Below are 25,088 nucleotides of genomic sequence, written 5' to 3' on the forward strand. Positions count from 1 at the left end.
GGACGTGGATATCATGGCATCGAGACTCAACAAGAAGCTAGACAGGTTCATGTCCCGCTCAAGGGATCCGATGGCCTGCGGAACCGATGCTCTGGTTTGCCCTTGGCATCAGTTCAAGCTTCTTTATGCGTTTCCCCCGCTCCAGTTACTACCCCGCCTGCTGCGCAGGATCCGGGTGGAGCACATACCAGTTATCCTGGTAGCTCCAGCATGGCCCAGAAGGGCTTGGTACTCACTAATCCTAAGGATGGTAGTGGGAAACCCTTGGACTCTGCCTCTAAGGCCAGACCTGCTATCGCAAGGTCCGATCCTCCACCCTGCCTTACGGCATCTAAATTTGACGGCCTGGAAGCTGAATCCTTGATTCTCAGGGGTAGAGGTCTGTCTCAGAAAGTAATCTCTACCCTAATCAGAGCCAGGAAACCGGTCTCTAGGGTGATTTATCACAGGGTCTGGAAGGCCTATATAGGCTGGTGCGAGTCCAAGCTATGGCTTCCTCGCAAGTTCACCATAGATAGAGTTTTAAGTTTTCTCCAGCTAGGAGTGGATAAAGGATTGGCATTAAGCACAATCAAAGGACAGATTTCTGCCCTGTCAGTGTGGTTTCAGCGGCCGCTGGCCACCCACTCGCTGGTTAAGACCTTCCTTCAAGGGGTCTTACGTATTAAACCTCCAGTTAAATCCCCGCTTTGTCCGTGGGATTTAAATCTTGTTCTGTCGAGTTTACAGAAACAACCGTTTGAGCCGTTGGCTGAAGTTCCTTTGGTTCTACTGACAAGGAAGTTGGTGTTTTTGGTTGCCATAGTTTCCGCAAGAAGAGTTTCGGAACTGGCAGCCTTATCCTGTAAGGAACCATATCTTATATTTCATAAGGACAAGGTCGTTCTCCGCCCTCATCCTTCCTTCTTACCGAAGGTCATATCCAGTTTTCATTTGAACCAGGATTTGGTATTACCATCCTTCTTCCCTAAACCTACTTCCAGAAAGGAAGGGTTGCTGCATACCTTGGATATTGTCAGGGCCATGAAGGCCTATCTTAAAGCTACAGAGAAGATCCGGAAAACAGATGTGCTGTTTATTCTACCGGATGGGCCCAAGAAGGGGCAGGCAGCTGCAAAGTCCACCATCTCTAGGTGGATTAAGCAATTGATCACTCAGGCCTACGGCTTGAAAGGGTTGCCTCCTCCAGTATCATTAAGGGCTCATTCTACTAGAGCCATGGGCGCCTCCTGGGCAGCACACCACCAGATCTCTATGGCTCAAGTTTGCAAGGCGGCAACCTGGTCTTCTGTCCACACATTTACAAAATTCTACAAGTTGGACGTAAGAAGGAATACTGATACTGCCTTCGGGCAGGCAGTGCTGCAGGCTGCAGTTTGAGACCCTCGGATTCCGGGGGCTCCTCTTTTTTTGAGTTAAATTTAAAATTTAAGATTATTTTTCTCAAATAAGTTGGATTTATTATGATTTGAGTATATCTCTAAATTAAATCCTTTTGTCTTGGAGATGTTCTCCCTCCCCTCATTGTAAGCATTGCTTTGGGACATCCCATATAGTAATGAATGCCGCTCTGTGTCCCGTGATGTAACGATAAAGAAAAGGAGATTTTTAATACAGCTTACCTGTAAAATCTTTTTCTTGGAGTACATCACGGGACACAGAGCTCCCACCCCTCTTTTGAGGACCATTTTGGGAGGCATACTGCTTGCTACAAAACTGAGGTACTCCTCCTATGGGAGGGGGTTATATAGGGAGGGGCATTTCCTGTTTGAAGATTGCCAGTGTCTACACCTGAAGGTACTCCATATAACCCATATAGTAATGAATGCCGCTCTGTGTCCCGTGATGTACTCCAAGAAAAAGATTTTACAGGTAAGCTGTATTAAAAATCTCCTTTTTATACCTGCATGTCAGTCCGGCTTAAGGGGCGATTTCAGAGACATCTGTGCGGGTTCCTGCACAGATGTCTATTGAAATCGCACCGGAAGTCACCAAAAGTAGTGCAGAAACTACTTTTGGGATTTGGTGTGGCGCCGCAAGATCGGTGGCGCCGCAAAATCGGTGGCGCTCTGATTCGGATGGTGCCAAGCCTCCACAAGGGGATTAGAAGCAAAATCCAGCAGGAGCTACAGAGTATAAAAGAGAAGAGAGGCACCTCTAAGTGTAGCAATATGGTTACATTTAATGAAGGTACAACATTTAGCAACTCACATGGTTGATGATTAAAAGAGGCACATCTAAGTATGCAGGCAACCGGGGTAAAGCTGTAGGCAATCCTGCCCGGGAAGACTACCCTGCAGTAGAGCGATCTGAAAGCGAGGCTTGAAGCCTGGAAGGGACAACGTCAATGGTGGTGATGAGAGCAGTCTATGTGGACATATTTACCCCAGATACCTGCATACTTAGATGTGCCTCTTTTAATCGTCAATCATGTGAGTTTCTAAATGTTGTACCTTCAATAAATGTAACTGTATTGTTACATTTGGAGGCTCCTCTCTTCTCTTTTATACTCGGTTGTGACATGACGCTACTCTTATATCAAGACATCGCTTGTATATCAAGTACATATTTTTTTTTTTACATTTTGCTTGTCTTCCAAAACGCTCTCAAACCAAGTTACTCTCATACCAAGGTTTTACTGTATATCAAAGTCTTTTAATGCTTATTTATAATTGCAGATGTATGTATAAAATGTTTTTATTTATTTATTTTTATATATATAAAATTGGAACTTAAGTTTCTTCTCTCTCCTGCAGAACATGAAGCGGCGCAGGCGTCGAGATATTTTACGAGTACAGCTGGTCCGTATATTTGAACTGCTGGCAGATGCTGGTGTCATCAGTCACAGGTAGTTCTTGCTGAATTGAAATTTCTGTACCAACAGTATTGCTATTGTGTAGATCATTCGTCTCCGAACTGTGGCCCATGGACCTTTGACTTTACCCAGTTCTTGGGACACTATTCCTCCCACTGACAATAACGAGGCACCATTCCTTCCACTGACACCAATGATGGGGCACAATTCTTTCCACTCATTGACACTAACAATGGGGCAATATTCCTGCCAATAGTACCAATGAATAATGGGGTGCTATTCCTCCTCCTGACCACAGGTGCTGTGTGCGTTTTCTTTTTTTTAGGGCTCTTTCACACGGAGCGGACCGTTTCTGGGTCCGCTCCGTGTGTCCGCCAAAGCTCAGCGGGGATCCCCGCTGAGCTGTCGGCGGATAGGGCGGTCCCCGCACACAGTGCAGAGACCGCCCTGTCTCTGCTCCCCTCTCCCCTATGGGGGATCGGATGCAGACGGACCGTCTGTCCATCTGCATCCGATCCGTTCCGCCGAACGGAAGAAAAATAGGGTTTCTTCCGTTCGCAAAAGCGGATCCCGACGGACGCGGACGCTAGCGGATGCTCCATCCGCTAACGGACGCGATCCCATAGGGATTCATTACAAGTCCGTTAACGGACTTGTAATGAACGGACGAACGGTCCGCTAGTGTGAAAGGACCCTTAATCCCACTGACCACCAAGCCTGAGAAATTGATCACTCCCACTGACACCAAGGCATTTTCTGCTCTCCTATTGGCCCCCTAAAGTTTGAAGGACAGTAAATTGGCCCTTTTGTTTAGAAAGCTTGGTTTTCAGCTTTGGGTGTAATTACTGTACTTTGTTTCTAGCCTCATTATTACTCCTTTAATACCTTTTAAATGATCAAACTCTCAAGGTACTTGTAAAAACAGAGAAGGTTATTGCCTAGTCTAGCCAACTATTCTCTCTGAAATTAGGCTAATGCCAGCATGTCTGCACACTGTCTCATCTCAACCCTCCATAGACTGCCTGAGCATGTCCGTTAATGAAAAAGATGATTTATGTAAATCTAAGCATCATACCTTTTCTTATTAACCCCTTTACCCCGACATAACACATATATATGCGGCCTCACAAAACTGGGCTTTTTTTCGTGAGGCCGCATATGTGTTTTTCCCTTTGTGCTGGAACCATGCCGCTCGGCTTTCAGCACAAAGACCGGGTCTCACCGAGAGCGCCGAGCCCCGTACTAATGATCGGGACCTGGATCTCCTGATTCCGGGTCACCTGATTGCTGTTGTAGCCTCTGATTGGCTAACACTGTAAAGTCCGCCCCTGGGTTTTTTGTTTTTGTGTGACTGGAGAGATAGATACATTGTATCTTTTTGTCTTTCCATGCAGAAATAAAAAGTGTTTTTAATTATTTTTTTTAAAGAAATAAAATAATAAAGAAAAATATCTAGATCAAGGTTTGATCTGGGGAAGTGGCAGGGTTAGTGTTTGGGTCAAAAGGTCAGGATCAGTATATTTGGAGCAGTATATCTTTTTTTTTTAATTGGGGATAGTGTCCAGTGTGTTTTAGGTAGGATAAAAAATGCGCACTATTGCTTCTGGGCTGTAATGCGAGTACAAATGACATACATGTGGTATCGTTGCAATTGTCAGGAGCAGGAGAATTTATTTTGGGTTGCTCTTTGGTGGTAGGTTATGGTAGTAACAAGGATATAACCATAACTATTTACTACCAAATGAAAGCCCAATTTGTCCCGAAAAAAACAAAACAAGGTATAATCCACCTGGATGCAGGTGTGAAGGGGTAAAAATATATATAGAATGTCATCATCATATTTATTTAGGTGTCTAAAATTCGAGATATGCTTATCTTTATTGTCCCATAACAACTGATCAGACCCAAACCCATCTTTAGCTATGCAGATTCTGGCATGTTGCTGTGGAGCAACACAGCCAGTGTTTTTTTCTGGTAGTCAATAAACAAGGCCTGCAGTGTGTCTAGTGTGAGTCAAACACTTGATTCTTGATTTATAAGCTTTCATGGCTTCAACGTTTGTTGGAAGCACTATTCTTTTAGAGGTGAAGGCCGAAGGTAACAAAGCCAGACATAAATTAATGATTGCGCAAAACAGAACGCAGTGCAGTCCCTTGAACTAAGCACTGGTATCTTGACGTTGTTCTGCTTTTATCTCTTGTTGAATACACTCGAAACACAGAGCTGCAGTTGCTTGTGTATATTAACGTGCTGTGTAAGTGTAGGCACATTCGGGCTTATTCATTACTTAGCTCTCGGCTACACTGAATAAGCCTTATTATTTCAAAAAGAATGCAGAGCAGATCTTGCATGAAAGGTGCAACCTGTATATAATGATTATATATGCCAATGTGCACAAGGTGTATTTCTAAATCTTGAAATGTTTTCTCTTCTTTTTAAGTGCAAGTGGAGGCCTGGATAATGAAACGCATTCCCTGAACAATACTCTGCTTGAGTATGTAGATTTAACCAGACAGTTACTGGAAGCAGAGAACGAGAAGGACTCTGACACGCTGAAAGATATCCGGTGCCATTTTAGTGCCTTAGTGGCGAATATCATTCAAAATGTTCCAGGTATTTCAGATTTATGATGTGTTTTCCACCATAAGAGGCTGAATCTACTGTCATTTTACTTGGTACTAAGAAAGGATTGCAGTGGAGGAACCAGTAGATGGGGACATGTTCCTCCCTAACCCATCTAAACGAGCTAGCAAATCCTAGATAAATGGACACCTCCTTCCAAATCACAGTTTAAAAAAACTACAGTGCCTGAAAAGAATTCACTCTCTTGGATGTTTTCATGTTTTTTTTGTCCGTACAATTAATTACAGTGTATTTTTGTTTTTAAAGCGGAGTTCCACCCACATCCTAGTTTTTTCTTTTTTTTTTTTATAAATCGTGCTCTTGCATAATGCATTGTGATCAAATCTAGTTCATGTCATTAGCGCTGCCTTTAGAAGAGAATTATTGTAAAAAATACCTTTTGATTTACGGTTCTTGTAGATTCCCATCTTGTGGACAGGAGAAGCCCACAAGCAGATTCTTCTGGGATACGGCGCTGCTGTATTCCCAGCATGCACCGCCCGTTCTCGCGCATGCGCAGTAATGGCACGGAAAGTATACAGGTTGCCATCACAATGGGGCGGAGTCATCGGAAGTGACCGCCCCGTTGTTACGGCAACCTAGCTCTCGGTGCTGCCCACTGACTCCTGGGCAGGGGTCAAGTCCTGGGGAAAAAAGTGTGGGAACTCCCACCCAAGATCCACTCCCCCACCAAAAAAAAAAAAAATGATACGCTCATATGCATAATTACTAAACCGTTTTTTTTTTGTTTTTTTTGAACCACTGTACCTTAGTAATCCTTTGTTACTGGCCGCTTCCGGTATATGGATTCATCGGGTTGCAAGTTCTTTCTAAATCCCATGATAACTCGCGGCAGACCTCTGCAATGTCTCCTGGGAACAATGACAAAAGCTCCCAGGAGACATTGCGGCATCGAGGAAGTGACAAAATACCCCACACACTACCTGATGAATCCATATACAGGAAGCATCCAGTAACATAAAGGATTACTAAGGTTCCCCTGCCCCTGACAGTGACTTGAGCTGGGCATCGCCGCTTAGTGAAGGATTGGCACGGGCGGCTCGGCTGCTCTAGTCCTGCAAAGGGAACCGAGTTCCTGCTGTGAAAAAAGTGCAGGAACTCCGTTCCCACGCATTCCCGCAGGACTTGAGCCCTGCTCCTGGGAAATGATGATGCATATCTCCCAGGAGCAGAGCAGCCGAGGGAAGTGACTTCAGGAGCCGCGGTGAGGAAGGAGAAGATTGGAAGGGACCACATAGCAACAGGGATTAAAAGGTAAGTAAAACATTTTTTTATTTGTTATGTTATTTGCTGCACATTTATGTAAAGTTATTTTTTGGGGTGGAACTCCGTTTTAATACCAAAGTGAACACAAAAAGATTTAAATTTAAGCCGGGCCTTCACATAAAAGTGAAATTACCACTCACCCTACTTCCCCACCCCCAAATGAATCTACAGACTTTGCTGTTTTTTTGGGGGTGGGGGCCTTGTGAAACACTTGGGTAACATTTGTTTGCATAGTCTCTCCAATTTCAGCCACTAAGGCCCATAACGCCTTCGGTAGACATAGGTCACTTGGTGGCCTATTTCACTATGGTGGCCTATAAAGAAACTATTGAAAAACTGTAGGAACCAACAAAGGTTTATAAAGGGAAACGTGCAACCCAATCCATTTTACAGAAATGGAAGCTATTGAGGCGGTTTACTTTATTTTTATGAGGCAAATGCAGGTAGATTGAGAATGTAGCTACCCAAGGTCTTGCCAATCTCAGGACAGGGTTTTTAGCAGTTTAAGATGTTGGGTGAGTGGCCTGTATGTATATAGAATTTGCTGGCTCTTTATCTTTGACTGATAAATGTTGAATATTTTATTTGAATGTGTTTGGTTTTATTATGCCTATTATATCTAGAATATACCCCTCTCTTTTTTGTGTAAATAATACATGGTGCACTCGAAGGGTTGCAATTGTGGATGGGGGGAATCGTGCATCAGTAAGCCATACATTAGTCATTTTTAAATGTTTCCAGCGGGTGGAACAAAGCAAAAAATGACCTGAATCTCTCCCGCTGAGCTATTGTATTCTGACAATGGGCAGACTTCCCCATTGTCAGAATACACTGATCAGTGCTAGCGGCTTTTAGGCAAAACCCAGACAAGGTGGTTGTACAGAAGTCAATTGTGTAGATTAAATTCTGTCCAACCAGCCTTCCCTTAAATGGATCGAAATTCATCCGGTCCCATCCATGCGTTAATGTAATGAATGTTTTTTTGCAGTGCACCAGAGAAGAAGTATATTTCCTCAGCAGAGTCTACGCCACAGCCTGTTCATGTTATTCAGCCACTGGGCCGGACCGTTCAGCATAATGTTCACCCCTTTGGACAGATACAGTGACCGCAACATGCAGATCAATAGACATCAGTACTGTGCATTAAAGGTATACTGTTGTAATCATATCTGAACTTGCATAACATTAATGCATGTCATTCGTATGACCCATTGTGATGAATGTTCAGACTGCATCCTTTTTAAACTTGGAGTCTTGCATATTTCCAGGATTTATATAATAAAACCAAAATGTTAATATTTAGGCCTGCTCTTATTCAGCGCTAGTTTGTGGCTTTCATTCCTAGGGCTGTAGTTTGGTTAGTGCAGAATGCTTTTCCAGCAGCGAGCGGATTACAGAGATGGATTAAGAGGGCCCATCTGTTTCTAGGTCACTGATAATAGCCGTAATAGAGGCTTGGATCCAACAAGCCCTATACAGTATTGTTTTATTCAATACATATTTGCTGCTCAATTCGAATCCTAAGACCTATTTTTTTTTTTTTAAATCTGCAGTAATAGCCAGAGATCAGAATGCAGGGCTATATGTCTGCACGCAAAGACAGGGGGGGCATCAGGAGGGTGTGAGTGACCACATAGCATCAGAATGTTTTAGGACTTCCTTCTACCACTCAGTACCTAGGATGATTATGAACCAGTAGGCATACTTTTGAAGTGGTGTGGCACGGGATGTTAGTACATCTCTAAGGCCCCTCTCACACTGGGGCGGTGGGGGTGTGGGCAGTAAAGCACCACTATTTTTAGCGGTGCTTTGCCGTTGTTTTCATGGCACTATTCGGCTGCTAGCGGGGCACTTTTAACTCCTGCTAGCGGACGAGAAAGGGTTACAACCCCGCCCGCTATGCGTCGCTGCAGCAGCGTTTTGCCGGCGGTTCGACGTCGTTGCCTATTGATTTTAATGGGCAGGGGCGCTTTAGGAGCAGTGTATTCACCGCTCCTACAGCAACCTCAAAGATGCTGCTAGCAGGACTTTTTTTTCCGTCCTGCTAGCGCACTGCCCCTCAGGCTTTCACACTGGAGTGAATGGAGCCGCTCTTTCAGGGCGCTTTACAGTCGCTATTTTTGGCGTTATAGCGCCTGCAAAGCGCCTCAGTGTGAAAGGGGTCTAATGGCTTCTAGTGCTGACTCTTCTACCTTAAATCTTGTTCTGCAAAGGATTCAAGAAGGCTGATATCAGGGTAAATTCAAACGTACTAATTGCCATTTAAAATACACTTAAATATTTTTTAATGCATATATCACTGCATCATTTTTTTGTATCTGACCTACACCACTACATTACTGTTTTAATTGGGTTTGATTGGAATAAATGCTTATAGAGCGCCGAATGCGAGTTGTGAAACTCGCGTCTAAGCACTTACCAACAAACTGGGGGTATCCAGTTCCCAGGAGCAAAAAGAAGAAACTAGGACATCTAAGTAAGAGAGGGGAACAAGCAAGAAGTAAACGGAAGTATAGAAAGAAGGGGGGGCAGGACACGGGGGGGGGGGGGGCAGGACACAAAAAGCCTATGCCTACTCCCTGACCATGGACCGCAGCCTGGGATTAAGGCAGCGTCCTGCTAAAGAGTTGGATGGCCAAGTGTCTCTCCGTAGGCTTGTGAAAAAAGCAATGTTTTCAAGCCTTTACGGAAGGCCATCAAGGAGGAGGATGAATTGTAACACAAGATGTAAAATACCACACTATAACAGTAATAATGCTATAGTGCCATAGGCAGTGTTTTCTATAAAGTGTGAACTGCTAAACACAGTATTCTGTTTTTCTTGCAGGCGATGTCTGCTGTGTTATGTTGTGGTCCAGTTGCTGACAATGTGGGTCTGTCACCCGATGGATATTTATACAAATGGCTGGATAACATTTTGGACTCCCAAGACAAGAAGGTAGGACAGAGTGATGTGTTTAGATTAAGGGCCTAATCATTTAGGAGCTTTTAATGCAATCCTAATTCATTCAAATGTGCTGTCTGTAATTTCCTAAAACTTTATTGCATGTGGCAGTAGTAAACAGCTGTGCACAAGAGCTTTGATATGTACCATAAGATGACCACAACTTAACTTATGGAGCCGTGATCAATACTAAGAACCCCTGAATGTAGGGTAACATGGGACACACTTTCCGCCTCCTTGAATTGCTGGTCGATAGGCTTGAGTGCTCCCACATTGGGGTTAGGGAGGAGCTTGTTGAGCCCTATGCAAGGATCTCAGTTCACTTAAAGTGCAACTTTGGTGTTTTTGCTTTGAGTAGAGTAAGGGAAATGTATAAACCATGTCAGTTTATTGTCATCTGTGTCCCATCAAGGAAATTTCCCTTTACTTTAGTGACGGAGAGGTTTTAGAGGAGTTTGAGGAGAAATGGAAGCGATGGGTGGACTATAAGCAATCAATGAAATTCGCAGAAATGATGGGAGCATAAGGCAACATACTAAGTCAGTGTAAGAAATGAAAAATAGGATTTTCCTCCGTCTTCAGAAATGGAGCATAGCGGGGACCGATGAGATCGGATGTCAGTGGATGTTCATCCGCTGAAACCCGCAATCCCATAGGGATACATGTATGTCAGTTTTTCACCCGAAAACGGATGGATGAAAAACAGACATACGGTCCGCACGTGTGAAAGAGCCCTAAAGGTCCTGCTTCTGAGGACTTGGGGGGAGGGGGGGGGGGGAGAATCAATCAATAAAAGCAATACAGAGCAAAAAAAAAGAAAAAGAAAGATGTATTTCCCTTCCTATTAGTGATCTGATCCAAAATTTTGGATCGTCTTTTACTTTCACGTTCAATGGTAAACAGGACAGATGGCGAGGGTGAGCCTCCCTATTGCTGGGGGGGGTACTGACAGCAATAAAAACTGACAAGCGTTCAGATCCATCTCTACTCTATCCAAAAAAAAAATAACATTTTACCTTTAGTTACACTTTAAGGTGGATCAGAGGACAGGTGAGTTTACAGAAGTAATTTTTCCTCCTTATGGTGCCCACAGTAAACATGAAGCGAACTTGTTATTTAATGGGCACCATTAACACTGCTGTTCGTTCTTTTTCTTTTTATTATTATTATTATTATTATTGGACAGGAAAGTAGTTGTGTGCAGAAAATTATTTGTCCGTAGTACTACTGTTTTAACAACGTGTAGTACGTCGTCAATGTGCAATAGACCGTCTATAATGGGTAGGTTAACTTAATAGCCTAGTGCAGTACTGTGATGCTGTCTGTATTAGAACAGCTCAGTATAATAGCTGTATTTAGTTTTGAGTGCTGACAGCTTTTCGTTTTAATCACAGATAAGTGTGTAAGGATAGTAAAGCTGTTGAAACCACGTCATATTTTCTGTCTGTTTCATACATTTGTTTCACTTTAGAAATGTGTATGTACTTCTCATTTGCAGTATCTCGTTCAAAGTTAGCGCAGTCTTTTGCTCTGTAAAATTATTTTTTTTTTTTTTTTGTCTAGTTTGATATTGTGCAGAAAGACTCAGTGGCAGTTCTGTTATTAGTAAGCCAAAAAGCCTTCTTTTTCCTTCACTAGATTCCAATGTCTTCTGGAAAACCTATCGTGTATGTACCATAACGGCACACGTAAATCAGTGCATATTGCAGCAGTTACAAGGGAGCACAGCACTTGGCTACAAAATCTGCAAATTGTGTTCATTGTTCCTCTGAACATTTGTGGATGAGTTCAATAAAATAACTGTAGGGGAAGGAGGTTCAGGGGATGCTGAGAGAAGTAAGAAGGCTTTTTATAGGTCAGAAGAGCTAAAACCATTTTTTATATATGTAGCGCTACCCCCGGAGGAGCCGCTGATTAGATTTGGGATCGGCGTATTTAAGTTACCTCTGTGATGTGTCTAGGGGTGTTGATGGTTGTGAGAGCAGTGACGGAATGTCCAGACAGTTGGTTGACGCTTTTCAATGCTTTATTTCTGGTCCAACACGACCAACTCGAGGTAGACAGGAAAGATTGGTGAAAGAATAAACTTTGCAGATACAGGCGATGGATAAGCAAAAGCAGTCCTGCTTTCAATAGTAACTCTTTCCTCGTCGCCACTTCAGCCGGAGTGGGTAAAGTGCCCCTGGACAGACCTCTCTCACAGGCCTGGAAGCTAGAGCGTCACTTAAATCTTCTGGGAAGGAACAAGTCTCTGCCACAGACTTGGCTCTAATAGAATTAAGGTTTTAGGATGAGACCTCTGCCACAGGCCTAGTGCTTGAAAGTTGGATAATAGAGCGAATCCTCCCAGTGTATCACTTGGGGTCACCGACTGACAGTTTGCCGCATACAACCTGTCAGTGTCTGCTACCCAGATCCCCGATGGTTCGTTCAAGCCCTGTTGGATCACCTGCCTCCGGGTTCACCTCAGACCGATCCCCCACCGAACAGCACAACTTGCTTGGGATCTTCTCAATAAAGATGGGAGACCCAGTAAGTCACTGGGGCCCCTGTACAGCATCAGATGCTCCGGGCCATGAGGGCCCAGAGTCAGGAACTCCGCGTAACACGTGCTCTCCGGCCTGGTAGGCCATATCGCCGGGGCCCGTGATGTGCGCACACCCTGAAGGTGGGTGCCGCACCTGGAACCAGGAACCCGCGAAGAACCACGAGCAATGGCCTCTGCCACAAGGAGAAGCGGCTCCGCCTGGACCCCTCTGGCGCCACCTACCGTCCAAAGATGAAAACGGCATCTCTGGAGAGCCGAATGACCCAAGAACAGTTCAGGGCTGGCGACAGCCGAATTTAGATAAATCAAACACAGATGAGAGCAAATAAGTCTCTCATCCTACTAAATTTAACATAGCACCTGTACTGATAAGTTCACAGGCGCTATATATAGCTAGCAGGTAAACAAGCTTCTCCCTAGCCCAAAGTGGGGAGCACTCAAGCCTAGCAACTAGCAATTCAAGGAGGCGGAGAGAGTGTCCCATGTACAGTTGAACAGTGACTTTGCATATAAAGTAGACCCCATCCAGCCTCCAATATTACACTAGTGTTTGTTTTTTTATTAAAAGAATCACTTGATGCAGGAGGTGCAAAAGTGTGCCATTAAGGGCACCTAGGGCTGCTTGATGTCTAAATATGACCCTGAATCCAATGCCATGTGTGCCCCACATTTTACACCATGAACTGAGAGTTATTACAGAAAAACAAAATGTGACCAGAAAGAATATATTTTTACCATGTGGCATAGTTTGCACTTTGGAGATCATTTCCTAAAACTGGAGAGTGCATAATCTGGTGCAGATCTGCATAGAGTTGAAACCAATCGGCTTCCAGGTGTTTTTGTCAAAGCTTATTTGAACAAGCTGAAGTTAGAAGCCGATTGGCGACCATGCACAGCTGCACCAGATTTTGAACTCTCCAGTTTTAGTTAATCAACCCCTTTTCCTCGTTTTAGCCCTGGTTCACACGATTTGACATGTCAAAACGCATGTCAAATCGGCGGCTATGGCAACGTCCTGATCAGCGCAACACTGCATCTGCGGCGCTGCACCGATTTCAAAAAGTAGTTTCTGTACTACTTTTTGCGATTTCGGGCAGCGATTTACATTGACATCTGTGCAGAAACCTGCACAGATGTGTCTGTAATCGCGCCCGAAATCGGGACTGACAGCGAGTGATGAACTCGCACGGCTTCATTCCTGCGGCCCAGTGTGAACCTGGGATAAGTAGAACTGTTTGGATTGCAACACAGCAGCAAGTCTTGGTCAAGTTTTCCTTCTCAATCTGTCATTTTCTGATCTGACTGGTTGCTTTGAAACATTAGGGGTAGCTCTTTTTAATGATAACATTATAAATAATTAAGCATGGTGTCACAATTTATAATGGTTGAACCTGGTGAACCCATGTGTTTAACACTAGATGTAATATAAAAATAAGAAAACCTTTGTTTAAAAAACTTAATTATTTATCAGAAGTACTGTATAGCTTTGACAGTTCTCATTGTAATACTTCTGTTTTCAGCAAACCATTGTTTTTATTCTCTCTGCAAGGTTCATCAGCTGGGATGTGAAGCCGTCATGCTTTTGCTGGAACTTAACCCTGACCAGAGCAATCTCATGTACTGGGCAGTGGATCGCTGCTACACTGGCTCCAAGAGGGTGGCATCAGGCTGCTTTAAAGCCATTGCCAGTGTTTTCCAGAACAGGTATAGCACATCTCTCTCAACTGACATTCTCTGGCTTGTTCTATTGTGAAAAACTTAAATTCAAGTAAAACAGTGCAAGAACTAGCGAGGAGGTCCAAGGCATAGTAACAGATGGAGACCAATCCGATTTCAATTTAAAGCACTCGGAACAATGATATTTGAATACTGATTAGTTTCTTGTGTACTTGGCACATTGCGCTTTGTCATAGTAAATGGGTACAAATGCATCTCTTGTCTTAATATTATTTAATCTCTAATCTTTCTCCAGGGATTACCAGTGTGACACAGTTACACTCCTTAATCTGGTACTGTTTAAGGCGGCTGATTCTGCCAGAGATATCTATGAAGTTGCTATGCAATTGCTGCAGGTTTGTAAACTTTGTTTATTGTACATTAAACGTTATTATACCCAACAAAGTGCATCGTCTCCCACTCAGGTGTCTGCCCACCAGTGCAAGGGTTTTCTCTCAGGCCTCATCATTTTCATTAATCTTGGAAAACACGGCTTTTAAATTTTTTTTCATGGCAGGTCAATTTTCTTCCTTTTTTTTTTTTTTACGTGTTTGTATGTATGTGTATGTATGTATGTATGTATGTATGTATATATATATATATATATATATATATATATATATATATATATATATATATACACACAGAGAGAGAGAGATGTATATCTATATAGATATATATATCTTTTTAAGCCAATACTCATGCATTGAGTACGCTGCACAGATCACATGACCAAGCAATGAACATCTGGCATTTTCCATATAACAGACATATCAGTATGTATCGGTCATTGAGTTGAGCTTGCCAGAAAAGGTTAAATCCCTTATTAGAGGGAGAAATAATATTTACCTGGCAACGGAGGATTTTCACTGCATCCAATGATCCGTATTGATAGTTTACGTTGCATAGGATCTTCTAACGTGTCGGCAGGGCCGGATTAAGGGAATCATGGGCCTGGTACTGAGGATTTTGGTGGGCCTTAAGGGCCGTGCGTCGGCATGCACCCTGAGGTGGAAGGGTGCAGCCACGCAGGACTAATACAACACTATGGAAGCAAAATGCCAGGCTTCCGTTAGGACTGCATACCCAGCACCCGTTATTAATCCTGCCATCCGGCAGCGGGCAGGTAATGCATGCGAAATTCAGGGACAGTCAGGCCAGGGGGGATCTCTCCCCGCCGACCCATTGCTTTTCGTGCGTGGCCTGTTCTTTTTTGGCGGCTGGGCCCAGAGCTTTTTTTCTAAGCGAATAGGTGCAGGAACTCCCTGCCCCCCTCCTACGAAGGAGCATGCCACGTCATAGGGTGGGTGTGGCTAAATTGCACAGTGTGAGGGTCTCAAAGGGGCATTGTTAAATAAAACCAGGACTGCATAAAACAGAGAGCGCTGGGCACAGGACTGCATAATACACAGAGAGCTGGGCACAGGACTACATAATACACAGAGAGCTGGGCACAGGACTACATAATACACAGAGAGCTGGGCACAGGACTACATAATACACAAAGCACTGGGCACAGGACTACATAATACACAGAGCACTGGGCACAGGACTACATAATACACAGAGCACTGGGCACAGGACTACATAATACACAGAGCACTGAATGAATGAATGAATGAAAAACGTATAAAGCGCGGCGCATGCGAACTGAATCGCTTCTGGGCGCTAGTTGTTCGTGTCTCATGACATCACTGGGCACAGGACTACATAATACACAGAGCACTGGGCACAGGACTAAATAATGCACAGAGTGCTGGGTTCGGAGGTTTGCTATGCACAGAGGGCACCTCTGCCCCTACATCCAAAGCTCATCTCTGCATTCTTCTCACAGATCTCTGCAGCCACCTCTTAGTTTTTCCCCCACAACAGCTAAACTTTCCATCTCCTCCACTGCCTCTCACACCTGTGCATAAACAACCCCCCATCTGCTCACCTCAGAAGCCGCCATTCTCTGCCTCTCACACAGTCCATTTGTGGCTTTGCTGCTGCTCAGTAGAGGAGAGGCAATGAGATCGTCCAGCAGGGGGCGTCAGCCGGGCACCAGGTTTTTTTCCAGCCAGCAAGCCCTCCCTGAAGCCCATAACACATCGTTGCATCTGCAGCTGTCCCTCTGTGTTCGCCCTCTGTGCTGTGCAGCGAGGTTCTGAGGGAGCCGCCGGGAGAAGTGTGCTGTCACTTGTAGCAAAGAAGCCGGGCTTCTATGTTTACAAGTGACAGTAAAGAGCGGTGACAGTGAATCTGGCCAATATTAAGGAAGGAGCCTGGTGCTGCAGCTCCAATAGTCCCTACATAAATCCGGCCCTGCATGTCGGTACTATGAACTGAAAAACTCCACAGAGGCCAAGTGGACACAACTGATAGTTGGCTTTTGGGACAGATGGCTGTCGGTAGGTAACTTTTTAAATGCAGACATTATGATAGATGGAACACATAGCGTATGTCCAACATGAAATATTTGAATCTGGGAGTTAAATAGATATTATGCCCTCTGTATTTGCATTCAAAATATGTATGTTTTCCAAAGGGGATTTTCTCAAGCTGCTGTATTATACTGCCTACCCTACTTCTGTCCCCAGTGTACCATTGCTAGGTTGTTCAGTTCTCTCTTTTTTTTTTTATATGGCAGATTTTGGAGCCCAAGATGTTCCGATATGCTCACAAATTGGAAGTACACAGAACAGATGGAATATTGAGTCACCCATCCCCATTGCCACACCTGTACTCTGTATCCTACTACCAGCTTTCTGAAGAATTGGCACGGACATACCCAGAACTTACTCTTCCAATTTTTTCAGGTGATGTGCACTTGTGTTCTTTTTCTGTTCTTTGCTTTCAGAAAAGTGGGGTTGAATTCCCTGCTTCCTCCATGTCCTAAAACTAAGGCTGTTGTGATTGGAAGCCACCAAGTATTTTGCCAGTAAATTGGCCAACCTGACTATTCGGTTTTTGCTTCTAGATCAGATTGGCTACTGATAATAAACACAGCGGTTCCCTTTTTAGTACGTAATGGATGCCCTTGGCAGTGAGGGCATTTGAACAGAGACTCTGTCATTGCAAGCACTGTTTACAATTGCCCGTATAGACGAACTTCAGGGCATGTGGTACATCACCCAGATAGCACATGTTCACAGCAATAAGCTGACCTGTGCCATGTGTAGTTTCTACTACAGGTCTTATCATTTGGCCTATTCTCTAATATATTTTGTATTATTATTATTATTAGGGTTGTCCCGATACCACTTTTTTAGGACTGAGTACAAGTACCGATACTTTTTTTCAAGTAGTCGCCGATACCGAATACCGATACTTTTTTTAAAATGTGTCCTCAAATGCAGCCATGTCCCCCCCAAAGATGCAGCCATGTATCCCCCCATCCAGCCTTTGGCTCCCCCCATCCAGCCATTGTCTCCCCCCATCCAGCCATTGTCACCCCCCATGCAGCCATTGTCACCCACCATGCAGCCATTGTCACCCCCCATGCAGCCATTGTCACCCCCCATGCAGCCATTGTCACCCCCCATGCAGCCATTGTCACCCCCCATGCAGCCATTGTCACCCCCCATGCAGCCATTGTCTCCCCCCATGCAGCCATTGTCTCCCCCCATGCAGCCATTGTCTCCCCCCATGCAGCCATTGTCTCCCCCCATGCAGCCATTGTCTCCCCCCATGCAGCCATTGTCTCCCCCCATGCAGCCATTGTCTCCCCCCAGCCATTGAAGTATTCTATATTGGTATCGGGGGTATTTGCGGGAGTACGAGTACTCCCGCAAATACTCGGAATCGGTCCCGATACCAGTATCGGTATCGGGACAACCCTAATTATTATACACCTTGATTTATATTATATCAATAAGCTGCATTTTCTATTTGTGTGTGTTGTGGATTATACACTAACATGCACAGTAGGCTGAGGAAGCACATATTCAGTACCTTTGTGCTTTTTTTTTTTTCTTGGCGTATTTGTATTTTTCCCTTTTTAAAGTCTGTTTACATCTTCTAATATTGTATTAACAGACTTAAAGGATTTGTAAAGGTAAAAAATGTTTTCCCTTAATGGCTTCCTTTACCTTAGTGCAGTCCTCCTTCACTTACCTCATCCTTCGATTTTGCTTTTAAATGTCCTTATTTCTTGTGAGAAATCCTCACTTCCTGTTCTTCTGTCTGTAACTCCACACAGTAATGCGAGGCTTTCTCCCTGGTGTGGAGTGTCGTGCTCATCCCCTCTCTTGAGGGGGGGGGGGGCAAACCGGATAGTCAGGACGCCCACTAACACACAGCTCCTTTCTCTATCTGCAACGTAGAGAGCGTCCTGACACTCCTGCTCGCCCCCTCCCCCCTCAAGAGGCTTTCTCCACTTCAGGGAGAAAGCCTCGCATTACTGTGTGGAGTTACAGACAGAAGAACAGGAAGTGAGGATTTCTCAGAAGAAATAAGGACATTTAAAAGCAAAATGGAAGGATGAGGTAAGTGAAGGAGGACTGCACTAAGGTAAAGGAAGCTATTTAGGGAAAAAATGTTTACCTTTACAATCCCTTTAACCTATAATGCAAACCTCTAAGAATGTATGTTGCAAAGCCTTATTTGTGTATTACCAATTTTAACGAAGTTTGCATTTAACTTTTTTTTTAACATCTTACTATAACTCCCCTTGGCAGAAATCAGCCAGAGAATACAAACAGCGCACCCTGCTGGTCGCCAGGTGATGTTGCACTATTTACTACCATGGATGAATAACATTGAGCTGGTAGATTTGAAGCCTTTGCCTACTGTACGAAGACATGAGGATGATGCTGACGAGTCGCTGCAAGACCGCGATGTGATGGTTAACAGCAGGCGCTGGCTTAGAGGAGAAGGATGGGGATCGCCTCAAGCCACTACTATGGTTTTAAATAACTTGCTGTATATAACGGCAAAGGTAAAGTTATACATCTGGAAATAACCCATATATTTTCATTTACAGTCACAGTGTCTACTGTTGTCAGAAATGTTCTTACTGGAAACATTTAAATTTTTGTACAAAGTGAAACTTCACTTGTTGAAGGAAACCAATGCTTTCCAGACCAGCTATATACTGTATATTGCAAGTATTTTAGCAACATCAGTCACAACTTCTCACCTGTTGTTTTTTCTTTTTTTTTTTATATTCTGGAGTTGCTAAATACTAAGACACTGGAAGGGTATGCCTGCTATAATGATAAAAAATCATCCTGTGTTGTAATGAGAGAAACATGTTGTCCCTAGCACCCATTAAAGCAGTTGTAAGGTGCTTTTTTTTTTTTTTTTTTTTATTAAAATAAAAAATAGGATTTTTGTACTCACCGTAAAATCCATTTCTCTGAGTTCATAGACGGACACAGCCTTCATTGACCTTAGGGTTATGCTTTTTCCTACCAGGAGATTTAGGCAGAATTCTACAGCACTTAAGGTGTTAAAAACTTTCCTTCATGCCGCTCCTCCCAGGGGGCGTGGCTCCCCCAGGCATAACCCACACCCTGCTTTAGCAGCCTCAGTTCGTAACAAGCAGTACAAACAAAGGAGGGGTGGGTGCTGTGTCCGTCTATGAACTCAGAGAAATGGATTTTACGGTGAGTACAAAAATCCTATTTTCTCTTTCGTTCATAGACGGACACAGCCTTCATTGACCTTAGGGACGTCCCCAAGCAGTGTCAAAAAATTCGAGGGGTGGGAAAAATAACACAGCAAAAACAGGTTACACCCCAAACAAAACCGGAGTTACTCAACGGAGGAACTCCAACCTTAAACTGCCGCCTGTAACACCCTGCGGCCGAAGGAGGCATCAGAAGATGCACTCACATCCACCATATAAAACTTTGAAAAAGTGTGGACCGACGACCAGGTCGCAGCCTTACACACCTGTAACACAGAGGCTTGGTGTCGGAAAGCCCAAGAGGCCCCGATCGCCCTGGTCGAATGCGCCATGACCCAAAAGGGGGGCGCCCGCCCTTCAGGGCATAGGCCTGAAGCACAACCTGTCGGATCCACCTGGAAATGGTGGCCGACGAGACTGCCAGGCCCTTACTGGGACCGGACACAGACACGAACAGCGAGTCCGACTTCCGGAACGGAGCTGTCGCCGACAAGTAAACTCGAAGGGCCCGAACCACATCCAGAGAATGTAAAGAGGCCTCCTTCGGGTTCTTCGGCTGAGGACATAAGGATGGAAGAACAATGTCCACATCCAAGTGAAAAGCCGAAACGACCTTAGGGAGAAAAAAAACCTCCCGAATGTCCTCAAAGGGAGCATCCTGAAGCACTGAAAGGACTAAATTCAAGTCCCATGGGGGTAATGGAGGGCGCACCGGAGGGGCCACCTGCCAGACCCCCTGACCCAACGCACGCACCCAGGAGTGCGATGCCAAGGGTCGCTGCAAGTAAAAACAGCCAGAGCAGAAATCTGGCTCCTAACCGTACGTAAGGCGAGAGCCTGAACCACTCCCTGCTGCAAAGACAGCAGAATCCTGAACACAACGCATGTACGAGAGTGCCAGTTCATCTCCCCACACACAGAGAAGTAGGCCTTCCATGTATGAGGAAAAAACCTACGTGAGGTAGACTTCAGAGCAGGCAGCACGGTAGAGACCACCAAGCCCAATAGGCCTCAGTCCTTAAGCCCCTGGCTCTCAACAGCCACGCCGCTAAGGCCGGTGGCTGTGAAACAGGGTGGAAGATCGGACCCTGTAACAGAAAATCAATTCCCAGGGGAAGACGCTAGGGGGCGTCTGCCAGCAGACGCACCTGGTCCGCGTACCAGAAGCGACGCGGCCAATCTGGGGCAATCAGGACCGATAGAATCCCTACAGCTTCTACTCTGCGCAGCAGGCGAGGAAGAAGCTTCCGAGGAGGGAAGGTGTAAAGTAGGCGACAGCGACCCCAAGGAGCCACCAACGCGCCTGACGCGTCCGCCCACGGGTCCTTAAACCTGGCCACGAACCGTGGCACCTACCGATAGAGACGGGACGCTAGAAGGTCCACGTCCGGAGTGCCCCACTTTCGGCACAGACCCCGAAACACCTGCGGGTGGAGAGACCACTCTCCTTGGCCCAGTGCAGTGCGACTTAGGTAGTCGGCTAGCCAATTCCGTATTCCCGGAATGTACCCAGCCGATAGAGCCGGAACGGACCCTTTGGCCCACCGAAAGGATGCGCGCGACCCCCGTCGCTGCAACAGAACTCCGTGTGCCTCCCTGATGATCAACCTACGCCACGGACGTGGTGTTATCGGACAGGATCCTGACCGGTCAGGCCTGTAGATCCAGGGACCACCTGGCAAGGCAAAGCTTGATTGCTCGGAGCTCCAGAACGTTGATCAGTAAGCAGGACTCCACCTGAGTCCAGTGCCCCTGGGCTGACTGGGTGCCCCAAGTGCCCCTCCCCAACCGGAGAGGCTGGCATCCGTCGTGACCACTGTCCAGTGGCCTGCAGAAAAATGACTTTCCGGCCCGAAGCACCGGAAACGCCAGCCACCACACCAGGGGAGACATGATCAGATGACTAAACTGAATCTGGTAATCCAGAGATGACGGAAGCTAGTCCCATCGTGACAGCAGTTCCCTCCGTAGTACCCTGGCGTGGAATTGGGCATACGGAACCGCCTCGAAAGAGGCTACCAACTGACCCAGAACCTTCCTGCAGAATCGCAGAGATGACCGCTTCTGGGTTGGCAACTGCTGCACAGCAGATAGCAGAGTCTGAAGTTTTTCCGCTAGGAGAAAAACACTCCCGCCCCGGAGGAATCCAGGACCAGTCCCAGGTATCCCTGAGACGGAATCAACCCTGATTTCAGGACAATCCAGAAACCAGCCGAACACTCGGAGAGCCTGACACGTGATAGGCACGGCTCTACCAATGCAGAGCTCGAAGAAGCTCGTAGGAGAATGTCGTCCAGACATCCCATGATAACAAACCCCCGCTGTCACAGCCGGGCCAGTATCGGGATGAGCACCTTGGCGAAAACCCGCCGAATGGGAAGGACACCATTGAAAATGGCCCCCCCCCGACCGCAAAGCACAGAATCTCCGGTGGTTTGAGGATATGCAGGTACACGTTCATGACATCCAAGGATGCCAGAAAATCCCCCTGATGAAGTGCCGCTATTACCAAGCGAATCGACACCACCTTGACAAAACAAAACGAGGGACTTGAGGCCCAGGATCGACCGGGCCCCATCCTCCGTGGGGACACAAACAGAATGGAGTAAAACCCCGAGACCGTTCCAACGAGGGAACTGGCACAATCACTCCCCTGACCAGAAGATCCTGGACAGCCCCCGACGGAGTCAACCGGCGAACCGGAGGAGGCCAGAAGCCGGAGGGAAAAAACCTGTTTGGCAGACAAGAGAGAAACTCAATCTTGTACCCCAAGGAAAACACTTCGCAATGCGAAGCCAGTCTCCCACCCGAGACACGGGCGGGAGCAGAACTTCAGGCGGAAGCAGGTATGTCCGCAGACTTGTTAGGCATGTGGTATCCGGTGCGCTGCTACCCAGCAGCGGGGATTCAAGCACCATGTAGACCTACCCCCACCGCACAGGGCGAGCGAAAAAACACTCGGAGGTAGGCAAGGAGGGTCCTTGTACAGGGCGAGGTCCCTAGCCCTTCCCAGACTGTGGGAACAGCATGCGCTTACCACCCGTGGCATCCTCAATGATGCCAGTCAGGGAAGACCCAAAAGGACCGTTCACCCTTAACGGCCATCACCAAGGCCACCTTAGAGGTCCTTCTTCCAGCTCCTGCAGCAGGAGCTTCGCCCTTTAAGTCGGGGCCTGACCAGGGCCCCGGCCAGAGCCGGCCTCACCGCCGAACCCACCACCGTGAATAGGGAGCGGGCCACGGCCTCCACTCTCCTATCAGCGGGATCTTGAAATGCAGGAGCCCCTACCACAGGCAACGTGGTGGCCATGCGCAGTCTGGGTCCACTGGCGGAGGAGAGACCTACTTTTTTTTTTTTTTTTAAAGCCCCCCTCAAGGGGGTAACGGGTTGCAAAGTTTTTTGACAAACTTTTTGCGGTGCATCCCATTCCTTGTATAACATATTGTCCAAATAAGGAACACAAGGAAACCCTTCAGCGGTGCGTGGTAGTGTGCTGGTACTGACACGGAGGTGTCTCCGCCACATCCTCAATTTTTAGAGTCTCACGCACCGCAGAAACAAGAGCTCCAACAAATTCTTGCCAGCAACTGACTGCAGCAGAGTCATCCTCACTATCCATAAGGGTTAAACCCGCAGCCTCTGACATAACAGAACCAGAAAAAAACAGCGATTCTGTGTCATCCCCAGAAGCAGGCTTCAGGGAGGGGGCGCTTTTTTACCCCCCATCCGGGCACTAGCTGCTTCAAACCTGGCAAGAAACCCAGGACAGCCAACATAACAGATGTGGCAGGGGAAGGGGCATTAAGGGTTAACTCAGGCATAGCTTGATTTCCATAGTGTCAGCGCTGAGTCACCCACCCTGCAAGGCAGGACAAAAAAAAAACCACTGGTCACCTCCTTGCTGCTATTGCAGAGCATGGGGGCCCCCGGTATTCACCACCCCACCCAGCTGCAGAGGGAGCTGAAAAAAACCTCAGGTGTGCTCTGATGTGCTTGTTATAATGTGTCTTCACCTCATGAAAGATTCACAGCGTTTCACAGCACTAAAAACTGGTAAAAGAGACCAGAGGCTGTGATGAGTCATCTCAGGGAAGAATCACAGCGTTACCAAGGAGATTTCCAAGACGGCCGCTGTCTGAGGTAAAAATTACCTCATAGAACACAGCAGCACTGGCTGTGCTTTGTCTGTCACTGTGCTTTGTCACCTCAGAAAAGAATCACAGCGTTACCAAGGAGATTCCCAAGATGGCCGCTGTCTGAGGTAAAAATTACCTCATAGAACACAGCAGCACTGGCTGTGCTTTGTCTGTCACATTTAGAAAAGAATCACAGCGTTACCAAGGAGATTTCCAAGACGGCCGCTGTCTGAGGTAAAAATTACCTCATAGAACACAGCAGCACTGGCTGTGCTTTGTCACCTCAGAAAAGAATCACAGCGTTACCAAGGAGATTTCCAAGATGGCCGCTGTCTGAGGTAAAAATTACCTCATAGAACACAGCAGCACACAGCAGCACCCCCCAGAGTAACAACACAGTCCCCCAACAACACACGGGCTCCAGTGGTAACAAAGAAAACCCAGGAGGCCCCCCTTCACAGCCACTATCCAGTCAGGGGAAGGAGGGAGAGGAAGGGGAGAGAGGAAAGCAGGGCGGACCCTCAGTCGACCTCCCCAGGGAAACCACCAGCCAGACCACTTACCTGAGTAAGGGGCCACTACTTACCTGTCCTGCGACTACCCGGCTGGAGGTATCCCAGACAGAACCAACGTCCGTAAACGGCATGGCTGTCGGCCAGACACACTGCGACAAAGCCATAGAGACCGGTCATATGTGTGCCCTAGAACCGAAGTTCCCCGGCCGCCCCTGGAGCAATGGGGCCTGTCGTGGACGTCCCAAAGCTGAGCTGAGGGCCGGCACACGCTCGAAGGCCGAACATGGGGGGACTACAAGGGTCGAGGACCCAGCCTGTCACCCAGTCGGCTGTTGATAGAAGAATCGCAGGATTCAAAATGCAGGAACAAAACAATAAAAAAGCGAGAAAAATCGCCAGAAAAAAACTCCAGAGTCCAGGAACTCCAGAGAGAGCCTGACCTCCTGTCGTTAGGCAGAAAACAAACTGAGGCTGCTAAAGCAGGGTGTGGGTTATGCCTGGGGGAGCCACGCCCCCTGGGAGGAGCGGCATGAAGGAAAGTTTTTAACACCTTAAGTGCTGTAGAATTCTGCCTAAATCTCCTGGTAGGAAGAAGCATAACCCTAAGGTCAATGAAGGCTGTGTCCGTCTATGAACGAAAGAGAAAAGGGTATATATTTAGATGCTATGTGCAATGGTACTGTACAGGGAGGTCTCTTACCTCCTCTTCTCCCCTGACTTGGTGCTTTTAAATTTAAAGGCAAAGCAAGAATTCCAATCAGTTGGGATGCAGTGACTGCACGGACACAGTGGCCCGGATTCAGGTAGATTTGCCCCTTTCTTGCGGAGGCGCAGGGCAACGTTTTTGCCCTGCGCCCCCGCAAATTTACTGCGCTACCCACGATTCACGGAGC

At 46.4% G+C, this 25,088-nt stretch overlaps 1 protein-coding gene across 10 annotated transcripts in view; it reads left to right on the top strand.

The window, feature by feature from the left end:
- The window catches only part of FRYL (FRY like transcription coactivator), a 505,173-nt gene that overhangs the window by 412,859 nt on the left and 67,226 nt on the right, over positions 1-25,088 (top strand). For all 10 annotated transcript variants that reach the window (XM_040334951.1, XM_040334921.1, XM_040334924.1 and 7 more), the window contains 8 exons: positions 2,757-2,848; positions 5,256-5,428; positions 7,713-7,873; positions 9,552-9,662; positions 13,766-13,920; positions 14,189-14,288; positions 16,562-16,730; positions 18,591-18,850. In XM_040334951.1, the coding sequence (XP_040190885.1) occupies positions 2,757-2,848; positions 5,256-5,428; positions 7,713-7,873; positions 9,552-9,662; positions 13,766-13,920; positions 14,189-14,288; positions 16,562-16,730; positions 18,591-18,850 (1,221 nt within the window). The remainder of the gene's footprint in view (positions 1-2,756; positions 2,849-5,255; positions 5,429-7,712; positions 7,874-9,551; positions 9,663-13,765; positions 13,921-14,188; positions 14,289-16,561; positions 16,731-18,590; positions 18,851-25,088) is intronic.

Source organism: Rana temporaria, chromosome 1 (genome assembly GCF_905171775.1).
Source record: "Rana temporaria chromosome 1, aRanTem1.1, whole genome shotgun sequence".
NCBI lineage: Eukaryota > Metazoa > Chordata > Amphibia > Anura > Ranidae > Rana > Rana temporaria.